Source organism: Gorilla gorilla, chromosome 8, assembly GCF_029281585.2.
Source record: "Gorilla gorilla gorilla isolate KB3781 chromosome 8, NHGRI_mGorGor1-v2.1_pri, whole genome shotgun sequence".
Classification (NCBI taxonomy): domain Eukaryota; kingdom Metazoa; phylum Chordata; class Mammalia; order Primates; family Hominidae; genus Gorilla; species Gorilla gorilla.
The window spans coordinates 15,177,073-15,192,256 of NC_073232.2; the positions used below are offsets into that span (position 1 = coordinate 15,177,073).

A 15,184-nucleotide genomic window follows, 5' to 3' on the forward strand; every position below is an offset into this window, starting at 1 on the left:
GAATTGGCTGGCAGTACCCTGCCCCGCCGGTCGCCGCCCCCGCCACCAGCGATCGCTTGGGAGAGGGTTACCTTGAGCTCCACCTCAGCTGCGGAGCGCCGCCGCGGAAAAGGGCGGGTGGGCAGCGCAGAGAGGCGACGCTGCCTCTCCAGGTAATGCGCCCCGGCTCCCATGGGCTGGACAGGGAGCCGCCTGGTGCGGTTTTGCCCAGGTCAGGTCGTAGCCTGAGTAGTGACCGTGGGATCCAGGTGCAAACTCTCGAGGTGGCTTCGGGTCATCCGAAGGCGCCTGAGCGCAGGCGGCTGGCAGGCAGGGTTGCCCGGCTACTACGTTTCTTAGGACGGCCCCCGCGGGACTTGACAGCTCTTCTGGAGCCCTGCCCGGTCTGAATCACCGGCCTCGTCCAGACCTGCCCCTCTCCCCACACCCACCCCCATGGTGTGCCCTGGGTGGGGACGTCAGCAGATCCACCCTGCTGGACTTCAGGGTTCTGGGGTAGCCCTCAGGAGAGGTCTTGTTCCCCCTCTTTGTGAGGTAGCCCAGGACTGGGGGATGTGGGTGTGTTGCCCAGCCCTGTCAGATGCGCTTCAACTGGGGTGGCCCATGGTTCTCTTGTCTTTGCGTAAAACCTGTAAGTGGAGTGGAATGCAGCTCTTAAATCCCCAGGGAGGTTTGGCCAAAGCCAAATGCAGAAACAACTTTTGCATAAAGCAAGTATTATCTCTATAGCACTTTGTAAACTGCATTGGACGCTAGTCCCACATATGTAAATACATGTGATTGTATACGAATGCCCACGGGTCTGGGAGGAGTGTCCCGTGACTTCCAGGGCTCTGAGATCTGTTGGCATCAGCTCAGTTGTGATCTTGAGAACTCCAGCGTGCACCAAGGCGTCCTCCCTCCAGGCTTGGATCCTGATCCATTAGACCCCATCCACCTGCACGTCTCGCACGCAGTGAGAGATTTGCCTAAGAATCCCTGTCAGAATCATTCAGAGCTGGAGGGTGGGAATTTGGCTAAAGCCAATGGATTAATTCTTTTGTCCCGCCTACTGCTGGTATCCTCCTGTGTGGCTTTGAGGTATAGTCTCAGACACATTCCTTCTTGTAAAAAGATCCGCAGCCTGGGTATCTCACATCCGTATTTCAAGTGGTGGTGTCTTTCTCAGTTTATATAGTCACATTTAACTCTTACTGGAATGGAGGGAAGAAGGTATTTCTATTTGGTATCTTTCCTGACACCCTCCCTCGATTCTCTAATGGCATTTGGGACATTGGGTGGGTTTTTCTTTCTTCCTTTTTTTTTTTTTTTTGACATGGCGTTTCACTCTGTCACCGAGGCTGGAGTGCAGTGGTGCGATCTCGGCTCACTGCAACTTCTGCCTCCGGGTTTCAAGCGATTCTCGTGCCTCAGTCTCCCGAGAAGCTGGGATTACAGGCGCATGCCGCCATGCCCAGCTAATTTTCATATTTTTAGTAAAGACGGGGTTTCACCATGTTGGCCAGGCTGGTCTTGAACTCCTGACCTCAAGTGATCCGCCCACCTCAGCCTCCCAAAGTGCTGGGATTATAGGCATGAGCCACCACGCCCAGCTGGGTGGGTTTTCTTTCTCCTAAACTTGTTGCCACCTTTATAAGTGGCCTTCTCATTGGAGGTCTGCAGCAGAGTTCCCTGAGGTTTATTATTTATTTATTCATTTATTCATTTTTGAGGTGGAGTCTCACACTGTCACCCAGGCTGGAGGGCAGTGGTGCGACCATAGCTCACTGTAACCACCAACTCTTGGGCTCAAGTGATGCTCCCGCCTCAGCCTGTCCGGTAGCCGGGACTATAAGTGTGCACCACCACACCCGGCTAATTTAAAAAAATTTTTTCTTTCTTTCTTTTTTAATTGATCATTCTTGGGTGTTTCTCACAGAGGGGGATTTGGCAGGGTCATAGGACAATAGTGGAGGGAAGGTCAGCAGATAAACAAGTGAACAAAGGTCTCTGGTTTTCCTAGGCAGAGGACCCTGTGGCCTTCCGCAGTGTTTGTGTCCCTGGGTACTTGAGATTAGGGAGTGGTGATGACTCTAACGAGCCTGCTGCCTTCAAGCATCTGTTTAGCAAAGCACATCTTGCACCGCCCTTAATCCATTTAACCCTGAGTGGACACAGCACATGTTTCAGAGAGCACAGGGTTGGGGGGGTAAGGTCATAGATCAACAGGATCCCAAGGCAGAAGAATTTTTCTTAGTACAGAACAAAATGAAAAGTCTCCCATGTCTACCTCTTTCTACACAGACATGGCAACCATCCGATTTCTCAATCTTTTCCCAACCTTTCCCCCTTTTCTATTCCACAAAACCGCCATTGTCATCATGGCCCGTTCTCAATGAGCTGTTGGGTACACCTCCCAGACGGGGTGGTGGCTGGGCAGAGGGGCTCCTCACTTCCCAGTAGGGGCGGCCGGGCAGAGGCGCCCCTCTCCTCCCGGACGGGGCGGCTGGCCGGGCGGGGAGCTGAGCCCCCCACCTCCCTCCCGGACGGGGTGGCTGCCAGGCGGAGACGCTCCTCACATCCCAGACGGGGCGGCGGGGCAGAGATGCTCCCCACATCTCAGACGATGGGCGGCCGGGCAGAGGCTGCAGTCTCGGCACTTTGGGAGGCCAAGACAGGTGGCTGGGAGGTGGAGGTTGTAGCGAGCTGAGATCACGCCACTGCACCCCAGCCTGGGCACCATTGAGCACTGAGTGAAAGAGACTCCGTCTGCAATCCCGGCACCTCGGGAGGCCGAGGCTGGCGGATCACTCGCGGTTAGGAGCTGGAGACCAGCCCGGCCAACACAGCGAAACCCCGTCTCCACCAAAAAAATACGAAAACCAGTCAGGTGTGGCGGCGCGCGCCTGCAATCGCAGGCACTTGGCAGGCTGAGGCAGGAGAATCAGGCAGGGAGGTTGCAGTGAGCAGAGATGGCAGCAGCACAGTGCAGCTTTGGCTCGGCATGAGAGGGAGACCGTGGGGAGAGGGAGAGGGAGAGGGAGCTGGAGCTTAAAAAATTTTTTTCGTAGAGATGGGGTCTTGCTATGTTGCTCAGGCTGGTCTCGAACTCCTGGCCTCAAGTGATCCTCCCACCTTGGCCTCCCAAAGTGCTGAGGTTACAGGCATGTGCCACCATTCCCAGCCTCCCTGAGGTTTATTGCTGAAGAGGGTGTCTAGGACGCTGCTTTTTATAGACAAAGAACAGTAAAACAACAAAACAAAAATTACTATATCAATAAGCTGCATTATATTCTTGCCTTGGAGGCGCCTTAACGGGATGCCCTGTTGCTACATCAACATGATGGTAAATGCTTCTTACAAAACCTGTAGCTTCCTTCGCATGCATCCTGTAACTCCTGCTGACTTACTGAATTTGTGAGTCAGCATAATGGTCAAGAAGTACCTTTTTGACTGGCAAGGTCTAGCTTTCCTTTCTGTTCATCGTCACTAAAATTCAAGAGCCTCTGTGTTCTGAGGGATCCTGGGTACCAGGCTGAGTCCTAAGATGGTGCTTGGGACTTGGCATTACATCAGAAGTTGCCATGATCAGTGGAGCAAAGGAGGGGGTATTAGTACTGGTCAGGCCAGTGCAGGGTTGTAAGCAACAGGTAAAAGACAGCCTTTTAAAGCACCAAACTTTCTTTTTTGAGACAGGGTCTCACTGTCACCCAGGCTGGAGTGCAATGGTGCAATCATGTCTCATTGAAGCCTTGAACTCCTAGGCTCAAGCAATCCTGTCTCAGCCTCCTGAGTAGCTGGGACTAGGGGCATGTGCTACTGCGCCCAGCTAATTTTTAAAAATATTTTTGTACAAACGGGGTCTCTCTATGTTGCCCAAGCTGGTCTCGAATTCCTGGCCTCAAGCAATGCCCCCTTGGCCTCCCAAAGTGCTGGGATTACAGGTGTAAGCCAGTGTACCTGGCCTTTTTTTTTTTTTGCCTCTTAAAAACAGTGGAATGAGACAAACTGCCAGCTTGTCTTTGCTCAGGATTTAGACACCACGGGAAATTGAGTCTGAAGAAAGGTTGATGTGGTACTCAAATACGGATAGAAAGACTTTCATCTCAGTAGCGAGTTACGCCGGCTGCTGGTGTTCTAGCTTAAGGAAGCTGGGTGGCTGATGTCCTCGAGAAATCCCTGCCTTATCCCTGGGTAGCCCCTACAGTTTATTTACTGGGGATGCATTCTGTGTTAGGGTTTGAGTCAGTGGGGGATACAGGCTGTGCGGGCTGCTGCCTGTCTGTCTGTGCATTGCACACCATCGGAGAGGTTAGTAACTTAATCTAGCCGGGAGAGCAGGAGTAGCAACCTGGGGGTGCCAGCCTCTCACTGTCCAGGTGGGGGATTCACCATCCATCTGGCTGCTGCTTTCCATAACTGGCTCCTTGTGTCACTGTATCCCACGGCTGAGTGTTCACCAGCCAGCCTTCAGTTTTCTTTTGGCTTCCTGTGTACGTTTGCCTGCAGGGAACGGGCCCCAGTAGGCAGTCTCCGTTGTACACTAATGGTACTGCGGGCTTGTAGACAGCCAGGGCTTAGCCCAAAGGCACTACTCAGCCACACTGACCCTGTATCCCCCAAGTAGCCTCTGTCTCACGGGTACCCAGTGCATGTACCTGGTGCATGTGCCCAGTGAGCGAGCATGTCATGAACGTAGGTAGCAACCTTGCAGAATTGAAGTTCCGTGCCTGGGACTTGGTGACTTTCTGGGAGGACTTACCCACGTGGCCATGGTTGTAACCGTGACAACACTTTGAGCTCGAGTCCCCCAGATTCAGTGCGGGTGTTTAGTCTGTTACTCAGGGTCTTTACACAGTTGTTCCTTCCCCTGTAACACGGTGACATCTGTGTTCCCCCAGGCATGTTTCAGTTGACATCTGAAGTCGACATCTAAACACATTTAAGTTTCACAACTTTCAAAAACTTTGGGTGTGTGAAAAAGAAGTTAAAATATTGAACATTTACATAAAATGAAATGAGATACAAATACTCTTTGGAAAATCTTGTGTTAAACTCAATAATTTTTTTTTTTTTTTTTTTTTTTGAGACAGAGTTTTGCTTTGTTGCCCAGGCTGGAGTGCATTGGTACAATCTCGGCTCACTGCAACCTCTGCCTCCCAGGTTCAAGCGATTCTCCTACCTCAGCAGATGGGATTACAGGTGCCTGCTACCACGCCTGGCTAATTTTTGTATTTTTAGTATAGATGGGGTTTTGTCATGTTGACCAGGCTGGTTTCGAACTCCTGACCTCAGGTGGTCTGCCCTCCTCTGCCGCCCAAAGTGCTGGGAGACCATGCCCAGCCAATACTTACCTTTTCTTTTTTTTTTTTTTTTTTGAGACGGTGTCTCACTCTGTCACCCAGACTGGAGTGCAGTGGCGTGACCTTGGCTCACTGCAAGCTCCGCCTCCCGGGTTCACGCCATTCTCCTGGCTTAGCCTCCTGAGTAGCTGAGACTACAGGCGCCTGCCATCACGCCTGGCTAATTTTTTGTATTTTTAGTAGAGATGGGGTTTCACTGTGGTCTCGATCTCCTGACCTCGTGATCTGCCCGCCTCGGCCTCCCAAAGTGCTGGGATTACAGGCCTGAGCCACTGTGCCCGGCCTAATACTTATCTGTTCTAATCACTGTGCCTTGCCAGGGAGGGTGATGAGGCGGGTGGGGGGTGTCTCTTTTTTGGTAGTAAAAAGGCCCATTGAGAAGAGAAGAAGAAACTGAGGGTCACAGAATTAGAAACATGAGATGTGCTGTGAGTTTTTAAAAGGGGCTGAGGTTGGAGAATAAGACAAAAAGATTTAGTAAGGATTTGTGATTACCCCATCTGTCCAAGACAGTGGTGGGTGTCTGAAGGGAGGGACAGGTGCAAACACCTCAGGCACCCCTCTCTTTGTTTTTTTTGTTTTTGTTTTTGTTTTTTTTTTTTTTTTTTGAGACGAAGTTTCGCTCTGTCACCCAGGCTGGACTGCAGTGGCGCTATCTTGGCTCACTGCAAGCTCCGCCTCCCGGGTTCATGCCATTCTCCTGCCTCAGCCTCCCGAGTAGCTGGGACTACAGGCACCCGCCACCACGCCCGGCTAATTTTTTGTGTTTTTAATAGAGACGGGGTTTCACCATGTTAGCCAGGATGGTCTTGATCTCCTGACCTCGTGATCTGCCCACCTTGGCCTCCCAAAGGGCTGGGATTACAGGCCTGAGCCACTGCGCCCGGTGCGCCCCTCTCTTGATCTGCAGTCAAATGCTCTACCCCTGAGCTATACCCCCAGTTATAGTGCCCCTCTCTTTGAATCTTACTATGCGAGAGACCAGTGCATAGGGAGAATGGCTCTGCTTTGCCAAGAAGGGACTGGCAGTTTATTTGGGTTTGAAATCCAGTCTGACCTTTTGCCCTGTGTATTTACTCTGCTGTCTTTATTGTTGTTATTGTTATTTTCCCTCCCTAAATGTCTACTGCCAGAGGAGATTTGTTCCTATGATTAGTGGGTAGACATAATCCCCTGCTGGATAAATCAATCAGCCTCTGCTTCCTTGGCCTGGTTCCGACAGAAATATTCTGCGTATGTGCACAGCTGAGAGTATGTGTGTGCGTCTGTCTCTGCATATCTGGGTGCTCTTAGGAGCAGCAGCGCGGTGGGGACACCTGGTAAGACCAGGAGGGACCCTTGGCCTGGGGGAAGGGTCAGTGGATGGGTATTGTTTCCAAGGAGTTGCTGCTACTTTTCTGATATGGCAGCTACAGCTGCCAGAATGACCCTGGGCACGGTGGGGTGTGCCTCAGTGGCTTTTGGGGAGGCCACCATCTCTCCGTGTGCCCCTGGGGACACAAGAAAGCCCTGGGTGCTTGGTGCTTTGTGCTTGTTTGTTCCACTCACGTGCTCAGGATGCCCGGCTCACCCTGGGCAGTGAAAAGCATCTGTTTTCGAGGAACTGTTTGTTCTAGGTCAGTGGACATCAAGAGCATGGCAGCCCAGGGCTTTTAGCGTCTCTTCATCTGCTGATAGCCTGTCTGTCTCCTTACTCTGCCTGCTGAGAAGGCCACTAATGGTCTCCAAATAGCATGGAGGGGACAAAGGCCCGGCATGCCGTGCCTGCCTCCCTGCCCCCGCCTCCAGGCCTAGCAGCAGATCCTGGACATTGACTTCAGTTTGGAGCCCTGCTGGGGGGTCCGGCTTACAGAGGGGCTTCTTCCCTGAGCTGCGGCCCATCTGAGGGGTGGTGGCTCCCGCAGCCTAAGCCTGCTCAGCTTGGACATCAGGGCCTCTGTCCAGTCTGACATCTGCCTGGTTCTGTGTGCAGCTTTCAGAGGTTTTCCTGCAGGCCATGTGGGCTGTGTCTGGGAATGATGAAGACAGCCAGACTAACCATGTGGCAGTGAGTGCTGGGCAGTGCCGCCCAGGCGGGAGCTGGTGGGTATCATCTGGCTCTGGAGCTTGCATGTCGGCAGGATGCGGGAGTTGCCTGAGACTCCCAGGGCCAGGCGACAGCCGGCGAGATACTGGGCCCTCGGCTCCCAGAACAGGGGGCTTCTGGCTGCTTTCTGAAAAACCCAGCAAAACCCTCCTTCCTGCTGTTTTGTCTTACTGAGATGCCAAGACCGTCGTGCAGCAGCGGAAGCCAGGAGGGAGCTGGCAGGCAAGAGCATCTCCAGGTTTCCTGGAGACAGTGGTGGAGCCGGCCCCTGGCTGAGGCTTCGTGACCGGCCCTTCCCTCGGCAGGGCCCCAGCATTCATCCGAGCCTGGCACCAGAAGAGGGGGTCAGACAGGGCGTGAGAGGCTCAGGGGTGGAGGATTTACCTGTCCGCTGGAGTAATTTTAGCATTCTGCCTCCCTGACCTACTTTCATTTGATAAACTCTTTTCTTCTAATAATGTTTTAATTTATTTGTTTGTAGAGGCAGGGTCTTGCTATGTTGCCCAGGCTGATCTCAAACTCATGGTCTTAAGTGATCCTCTTGCCTCGGCCTCCCAAAGGGCTGGGATTACAGGCATGAACCACCGCGCCTGGCTGTAAACTCCTACTTTTAAAAATTGCCTTTTTAAAGATTTTTTTTGAAACGCTGCCCATATCTCTGTGTGGAGGTTTGGATATTGATGGTGGGCCTCTCTGTCTCTTGACCCCTGGGCCCCAGCCTCCTGCCCCTCTGTCCCCATGTTGTGTTGGAATCCACCCTCTTGACTCTTAGCCCCACTCTCCCTCGGGAGAGGAATCCTTTCCTCCCACCCGCAGGAGCATTTCCACTTCCACTGTGGTGTCAGTTACTGGTTCCCTGCTAGATTTAGCGCCCTGGGTATCAGCTCAGGAATTTGGAGTTGGGACTGTCTTTGCCAAGTAGAACCTAAAGGCAGGACTGAGGGACAGGGTGTGGCTGGGGGGCTGTGGCCACTAGCGTTGCCTGGTCCCACTGTGGTACAATGCCAGGGGCTTCAGGATGGGGAGATGAAATGAAAATTTCGATGAATGCTGGGTGTGGTAGCTATGCCTGTAATCCCAGCACTCTGGGAGGATTGTTTGAGACCAGGACTTCGAGACCAGCCTGGGCAACACAGCGAGACCCCATCTCTACAAAGATAAAAAATTAGCCAGGGATGGTGGTGTACACACTTGTAGTCCCAGCTATTGGGGAGGCTAAGGCCGGAGGATTGTTTAAGTCCAGAGGTTTGAGGCTGCAGTAATCGTGGTGGACACCGCACTCCCGCCCAGTGAGACCCTGTCTCAAAAACATTTTTGGTGAAATTCTTCAGTGTTATTGTTGGGTGTGGCCTCTGCTCCTCTTCTCCGGTCACTTGGTTGATGACACACCCTTCTTGCTTGTTTTTCCAGCCTGTGGGCCAAAGCTGACCAACTCCCCCACCGTCATCGTCATGGTGGGCCTCCCCGCCCGGGGCAAGACCTACATCTCCAAGAAGCTGACTCGCTACCTCAACTGGATTGGCGTCCCCACAAAAGGTGAGACTGGGTCTCGAGGCCGGACCCCTGCACGTGCAAAAACTTGACCTTCCATCTCAGTTGCTGGTTTCACAGGCAGGACCACCCCTGGGCGCCTCTGTCCCCTGGTTGGGGAGTCTGATCCTGCCTCCCGTGCAGCTGGGTCCCCCTTCACACTGTGTCTACACCCTTCTTCTTCTGTTGGGGTTTTTTCCTCACTGGCCATTCTCTTTCCCCCTCCACTAAGTCCTGCCCCGACTCAGATTTCACCTCCTTCAAAGCCATCTCCGGCCACCTCAGTCCTTTACATTCCTGTTGCACTCAGTCCTAGCTAACATTCCTCTGCTGATAGCCCTAAGCACTGCCTACCGTAGATCAAGGGTCTTCAACCCCCAGGCTGTGGACTGCTATGTTGGGTGGCCTGTTAGGAACCTGGCTGCAGGAGGTGAGTGGCAGTGAGTGCGCATTCCTGCCTGAGCTCCGCCTCCAGTCTGATCAGTGGTGGCGTTAGATTCCCATGGGAGTGAACCGTATTGTGAACTGGGCATGTGAGGGATCTAGGTTGTGTGTTCCTTATGATAATCGAATGCTTGATGATCTGAGATGGAACAGTTTCATCCCAAAGCCGTACACCCACGACCCCTCCCTGTCCGTGGCAAAATTGTCTTCCACGAAAGTGGTCCCTGATGCCAAAAAGGATGGGGACCGCTGTTACGGATGACACATTTAAGAATCTCTGCTTGGTCTTCCCAACTAGATGGGGAACATCTTGTGGATAGGCACTGGGTATTTTTTTTTCAATTAATTTTATTTTAGATTCGGGTACATGTGCTTGTTTGTTACCTGAGTATACTGCATATTGACTAGGGATTGGGCTTCTAGTGAACCTGTTACCCAGATAGTGAACATTGTACCCAACTGGTTATTTTTTAACCCTTGCTCATCTCCCACCCTCCCCTCCTTTGAAGGGATGGCTTTTATGTTTACCATCCCTGCTGTGCCCAGCTCAGTGCCCAGGAACCATGGGACACATGCCCCCGGCCCTGGCCCTGGCGGCTGCACCAGCAGAAGGGTTGACTTAGATCTGGCGGTGGGCATGAGGCCCCACTCGCTTTCTGATACCATTGGTGGAAATGTGTTGTTCCTATTTTTGCTAGACTTGGGGCCTCCCCCCACCCATCCTCACAGTCTCAGTCTCTGGTTTAGGATATTGTGGGACTGGGATTGTAGACTTGGCTGGAGGGGACAGTGTCGCAGAGCATGCGGCAGGGGCATTGCAGCTGGACTGGGGAAGCCGGGCAGCCTGTGGCCTGCTGTCCTCAGGAGTTGAGGGTAGCGCAGGACTGGGTGCCGGCATTGCTTCCACACCATCTCATTCAAGTCGGTGTGGTTGGCCTGGTGGCTCTTCCTTTGGTCGATCCCATGGTCCCGGTGTGAGCTGGCCCCTTCCTCCTGCTCGATCATCCAGACTGTTCTCTTTCCCGTCCACAGTGTTCAACGTCGGGGAGTATCGCCGGGAGGCTGTGAAGCAGTACAGCTCCTACAACTTCTTCCGCCCCGACAATGAGGAAGCCATGAAAGTCCGGAAGTAAGGCTGGGCCTCGGGAGTAAGGCAGGGCTGCAGGAGTAAGGCTGGGTCTCGGGAGTAAGGCAGGGCTGCAGGAGTAAGGCTGGGCCGCGGTCGTAAGGCTGGGCTGCAGGAGTAAGGCTGGGCCGCGGGCGTAGGGCTGGGCTGCAGGAGTAAGGCTGGGCCGCGGGCGTAGGGCTGGGCTGTGGGAATAAGGCTGGGCTGCGGGGCTGCGGGGCTGCGGGGCTGCGGGTGTAAGGCTAGGCTGCGGGCTTGGGCTTGCTTTGTTCTGAGCCAGGCTCTGCAGGAGGCAGAGAAAGCCGGCCTGTGGGTGGGTCCTGCTGGTAGCTTCAGGGCTGTGCAGTGTGGGAACAAGCCCCGCTGCCCCTCTGAGGTTGCTGCTCTCGTCTGTTCCCTGAGGGTCTCACTGAGCTGACCCTCACTGGGACAGAGCCGCAGAAGCACCCTCACTGAGAATTAGCAAGTCCTGTTCGTCGGGAGTGTCTGTTTATGTTTGGAAAGGATTTCTTGTTAAGTGCGAGTTGATCGTGAAACCCTAGTGCAAGGGTGTTCGGCCCCGGCTGTATGCTGGAGTCTCCTGGGAGATGCTAAAACCCCTGATGCCAGGCCCCACCCCAGACCAGTTAGTGCAACTCTGTGGGTGGCTCTGGGCAGCCATGTCTTAGCAGCTCCCCAGGAATGGTTCCCGCGTGCAGCCCGGTGCGAGCACCGCCTCCCGAGGGTTTCTGAGGCCACCTGTGCGGGACCCCAGGTTGGAAGCCTCTGGGCCTGAGGGGTGCTGGCCAGCCTGCCCAGTGCTAAGCAGTGTAGAATGGAACCACCAGTTACTCTGCCTGTCGGGGTGCGTCGGGAGTTGCTTGGGCTGCCCCAGCGGATGCACCGGCACTGACATTCGGGCAATGTCTTGTGCATTCCAGGCAATGTGCCTTAGCTGCCTTGAGAGATGTCAAAAGCTACCTGGCGAAAGAAGGGGGACAAATTGCGGTAAGTCCAGGGAATGTAGCCGGCTCGGTGTCCAGTCCCACCCATGAGGGTGTCCTCACCGGCCTGGGGTGTACCGAGACCCGTGCCTCTGGCCCTGAGGGTGGAGGAAAGCAGGCGGCCAGGGCAGCCCAATGGCTCAGGAAGGCGGATGTGGGGTGGACTCAGGGACCCACCCCCTCTGTGGCCAGTCCCACACCTCCAGGGCGGGCAGGACTCGAGTTGCCCACAGGACCACTGGCCCTTCCTTGTACACTGTCCCATTGCACATTACTGTTTTGCTTGTTTGCTTTTGGGGTATTTCCCCCACGCTACCACCCCTGAGTGCTGTTGGTAGTTGGGGGAGGCCTGCCTCCTAAGCACGCCCTGGAGAGGACTGTGGGCAGGCACAAGCTCCCCTGAAGCACTTTAGGGGCTTATTCCTGGAGATGATGGGTCTGGCATCTTTGCTGTTCTGGTAAACGTTGTTAAACTCAAACTTAGAGTTTTCTTCCTGGCCCTTTGCTCTCCATATCAGGTTTTCGACGCCACCAATACTACTAGAGAGAGGAGACACATGATCCTTCATTTTGCCAAAGAAAATGACTTTAAGGTGAGCCGAGCGTCTTGTGTTGTGTAGAGGGCTCGGGAGAGAGGAAAAGGCCTCAGGAAGCGGCCTGAGTCTTGCTTGGTCCCTCCCCTCCTGCTGCCCATGTTCCTTAGTCCTGCTCGGTCCCTCCCCTCATGCTGCCCACGTTTTGTGGCCTTAAATTTGGGCCTTTGTGTGGTAGGGCTCTTGGGGGCCGTGGGGCGTTCCAGAGGCTGCAGTGAGGAGGTGGGCTTTCCTGTCTTTGGGAGTTGGTGGGTGGCGTGCTTCCGCCTTGTCCGGGTGATGACATCGCAGTGATGGCAAGGTTGATCCTTCGTGGTGTTTGTTTTCTAACATCCCCACCTCACTTCCACCAGGCGTTTTTCATCGAGTCAGTGTGCGACGACCCTACAGTTGTGGCCTCCAATATCATGGTAAGACAGCCGGGAGCCCCGTGCTTCTGCGGCAGCGTAGACCACAAGGGCATTTGCAGTCTGAGGAAGTGGGGGACCGGGTCTGGCTCGGAAGCGCAGCTGAGCCCTTAGGATGAGCAGCCCCCAGCTGGCTGTTGATTGGGAGGTCAGACCTGCAGAGCGGTTTTTAACCCAGAGGCTTGTCCTGTGAGGGACCAGCTCCATCCAGGGCAGTGGGCAGGCTTGGATGGGACGTAGGAAATAATTCAGGGAGATAGGATTAGTTTCTGTTGGTGGCAGGAGCCTGACAGCTAGTGGTGATGGAGCTGCTGGGGCAGAGGGCAGCTCACTGCCCCTAATGGGACGGGTGGCAGCAAGTGGATCGCTTGCTGTGACAGCTCCGGGAGGTAAGAATGCTTGGGCATTGGCAAAAGTCCATAGGGCTTAGCAGCCTCCTAAGTTTGGGAGGTAAGACTCTCCTCCTGCTGATGCATCTCGTGAACCTGCCACAAACCCTCCTGTCTGTGCTGTGCAGGGGAGCTTGCCCAGATAAACTGAGGGCACTTGGCATCATAACTTGATGAATTTCTCCAGTGTTACCACTTGATAGCAATATATATAAACATGAATGGTTACTATGGAGACTTACTACAAGCTGCCACCCTGTGTTGGAGATAATTTCCTCTTCAGCTTAAACATATCAGAATATGACAGTTCTGTAAGGAAAAGCAGTTCTGAAAACTTACAGTGGGACGCTGTGGTGCTGGCATCTTTGCACCTTGAGAGGGGATGTAAGCATGTGTTAGCCGCGGGATCTTCCCCTGGCGGTGGAAGTATTTCTAGATATCTTTAGGAAACGGATTCCTGTTTCAGGAAGGGCTATTTGAATTGTGAAAAGTCAGTTTAGATTTGTCCAGTGGGAGCAGGAAGCTCAGTACGAGGGTTTGCCACCTTTCTTTGGCTGGGCACCCCTTGTTCCCCTTGGTAGACAGCAGGGTGCAGCTGTGAAGTCATTTTTCCCAGTGAGTGGTCACCAATGTGCTTAGCAAGGAGTTTAGCATTTGTCTGGTTGTCCACTAACACATAGTCCTTTGCCCCAACCCACCATGTTCAGAAATCTCTTTCTGATGAAATCTCAAAGCAGCTTGGTAGAGCCAGGCATTTGCGAACTTAGATTTTTTTTTTTAAATTGTGGTAAAATATACATAATGTAAAATTTACCATCTTAATCATTTTTATTATTTATTTATTTATTTATTTATTGAAACGGACTCTCCTTCTGTTGCCCAGGCTGGAATGCAGTGACACGGTCTTGGCTCACTGCAACCTCTGCCTCCCGGGTTCAAGCGATTCTCCTGCCTCAGCCTCCCAAATAGCTGGGATTACAGGTGTGCGCCACCAGGCCCAGCTAATTTTTTTTGTATTTTTAGAGGAGACGGGGGTTTCACTGTGTTGGCCAGGCTGGTCTCAAACTCCTGACCTCAAGTGATCTGCTTGCCTTGGCCTCCCAAAGTGCTGGGATTACAGGCGTGAGCCACTGCACCCGGCCATTTTAGCTAATTTTTAAGTGTGCAGTACAGCAGCAAATTATATTCCCATTGTTGGGCAACCGCCATACTCTATCCGCAGGACTTTCTCATCTTCCCCTGCTGAAACTCTGTGCCAGGACACAGGCACAACTCCCCGTTGACTCGATCTTTGAAGAGTGGCTGCCTCTCAGTGACGGCAGTGGTTGATGAGAATAAGAGCCCAGGCATTCAGAAATGCTGAGTTTCCCTAAAATCCACCTGGTTTCTGGGGCTGTGCCACTGTGGGTGTTGGTAGACCTGTGTTGTTGCCTAGGAGAGCGAGCCCTGCAAAGGAGCCGGCACAGCTCTAGTTGGAGAAGCAGTTAACCACGGACTGGTCACACTGGGGCTGCCTCAGGCAGTGGGGGGTGGAGGAGAAACCACACAAGGCCAGAGGCATCTCTGGGAACTCCTGAGCATACCTTAGAACCAGCAGCCTCCTCCCGGCACGGGGAGCATTGCGGATCCTCACGTGGAGCTCGGTTGAGTTCAGCTCCAGGCTGTCTGGCTGTCTGGCGGTGACTCGGGCACGGGACAGATCCTGACTTGCTGGAGCATTCAGAGGTGTTCATTATGGAATCCCTGTGGGTTTCCTGTCTCTGTCCTTCCGGCTTCAGTTCTCCATCTCCCCAGGCAATCCTCCCCATGTAACATCAGGCTGTGACTCAGCCCCCAGCATCTTTCTCCCTTTCTCTTACATGCTGGGCCGGATAATCTTTATACTGAGCCTTCTGTGCGCTCCCCTTTTGAAAGCCCCAAATCCTGCTTAATCTCAGCAGAAAGCCTTCCAGCGTGATTTATCAGCCACCCCTTTGTGGTGTTGCAGGAAGTTAAAATCTCCAGCCCGGATTACAAAGACTGCAACTCGGCAGAAGCCATGGACGACTTCATGAAGAGGATCAGTTGCTATGAAGCCAGCTACCAGCCCCTCGACCCTGACAAATGCGACAGGTGATTCCCGTGGCTGGCCGTCTCTGCAAGACCCACATGAGGGTTCTTACTGAATTCTTGATGTTCCCACAAAGGATTTGCTCCTGGATACCTTTAAAAAATTTTTTTAAGACAGTTTTTTTTGTAGAGAAGAGGTCTCGCTATGTTGCCCGGGCTGGTCTTGAGCTCCTGG

General features: G+C 53.4%; 1 protein-coding gene across 6 annotated transcripts in view; it reads left to right on the forward strand.

Annotated features, from left to right (window-relative positions):
* Window positions 1-15,184, forward strand: part of PFKFB3 (6-phosphofructo-2-kinase/fructose-2,6-biphosphatase 3) — an 88,732-nt gene that overhangs the window by 58,002 nt on the left and 15,546 nt on the right. For all 6 annotated transcript variants that reach the window (XM_019034837.4, XM_004049029.5, XM_019034838.4 and 3 more), the window contains exons 2-7: window positions 8,839-8,964; window positions 10,435-10,531; window positions 11,449-11,515; window positions 12,030-12,104; window positions 12,458-12,514; window positions 14,888-15,012. In XM_019034837.4, the coding sequence (XP_018890382.1) occupies window positions 8,839-8,964; window positions 10,435-10,531; window positions 11,449-11,515; window positions 12,030-12,104; window positions 12,458-12,514; window positions 14,888-15,012 (547 nt within the window). The remainder of the gene's footprint in view (window positions 1-8,838; window positions 8,965-10,434; window positions 10,532-11,448; window positions 11,516-12,029; window positions 12,105-12,457; window positions 12,515-14,887; window positions 15,013-15,184) is intronic.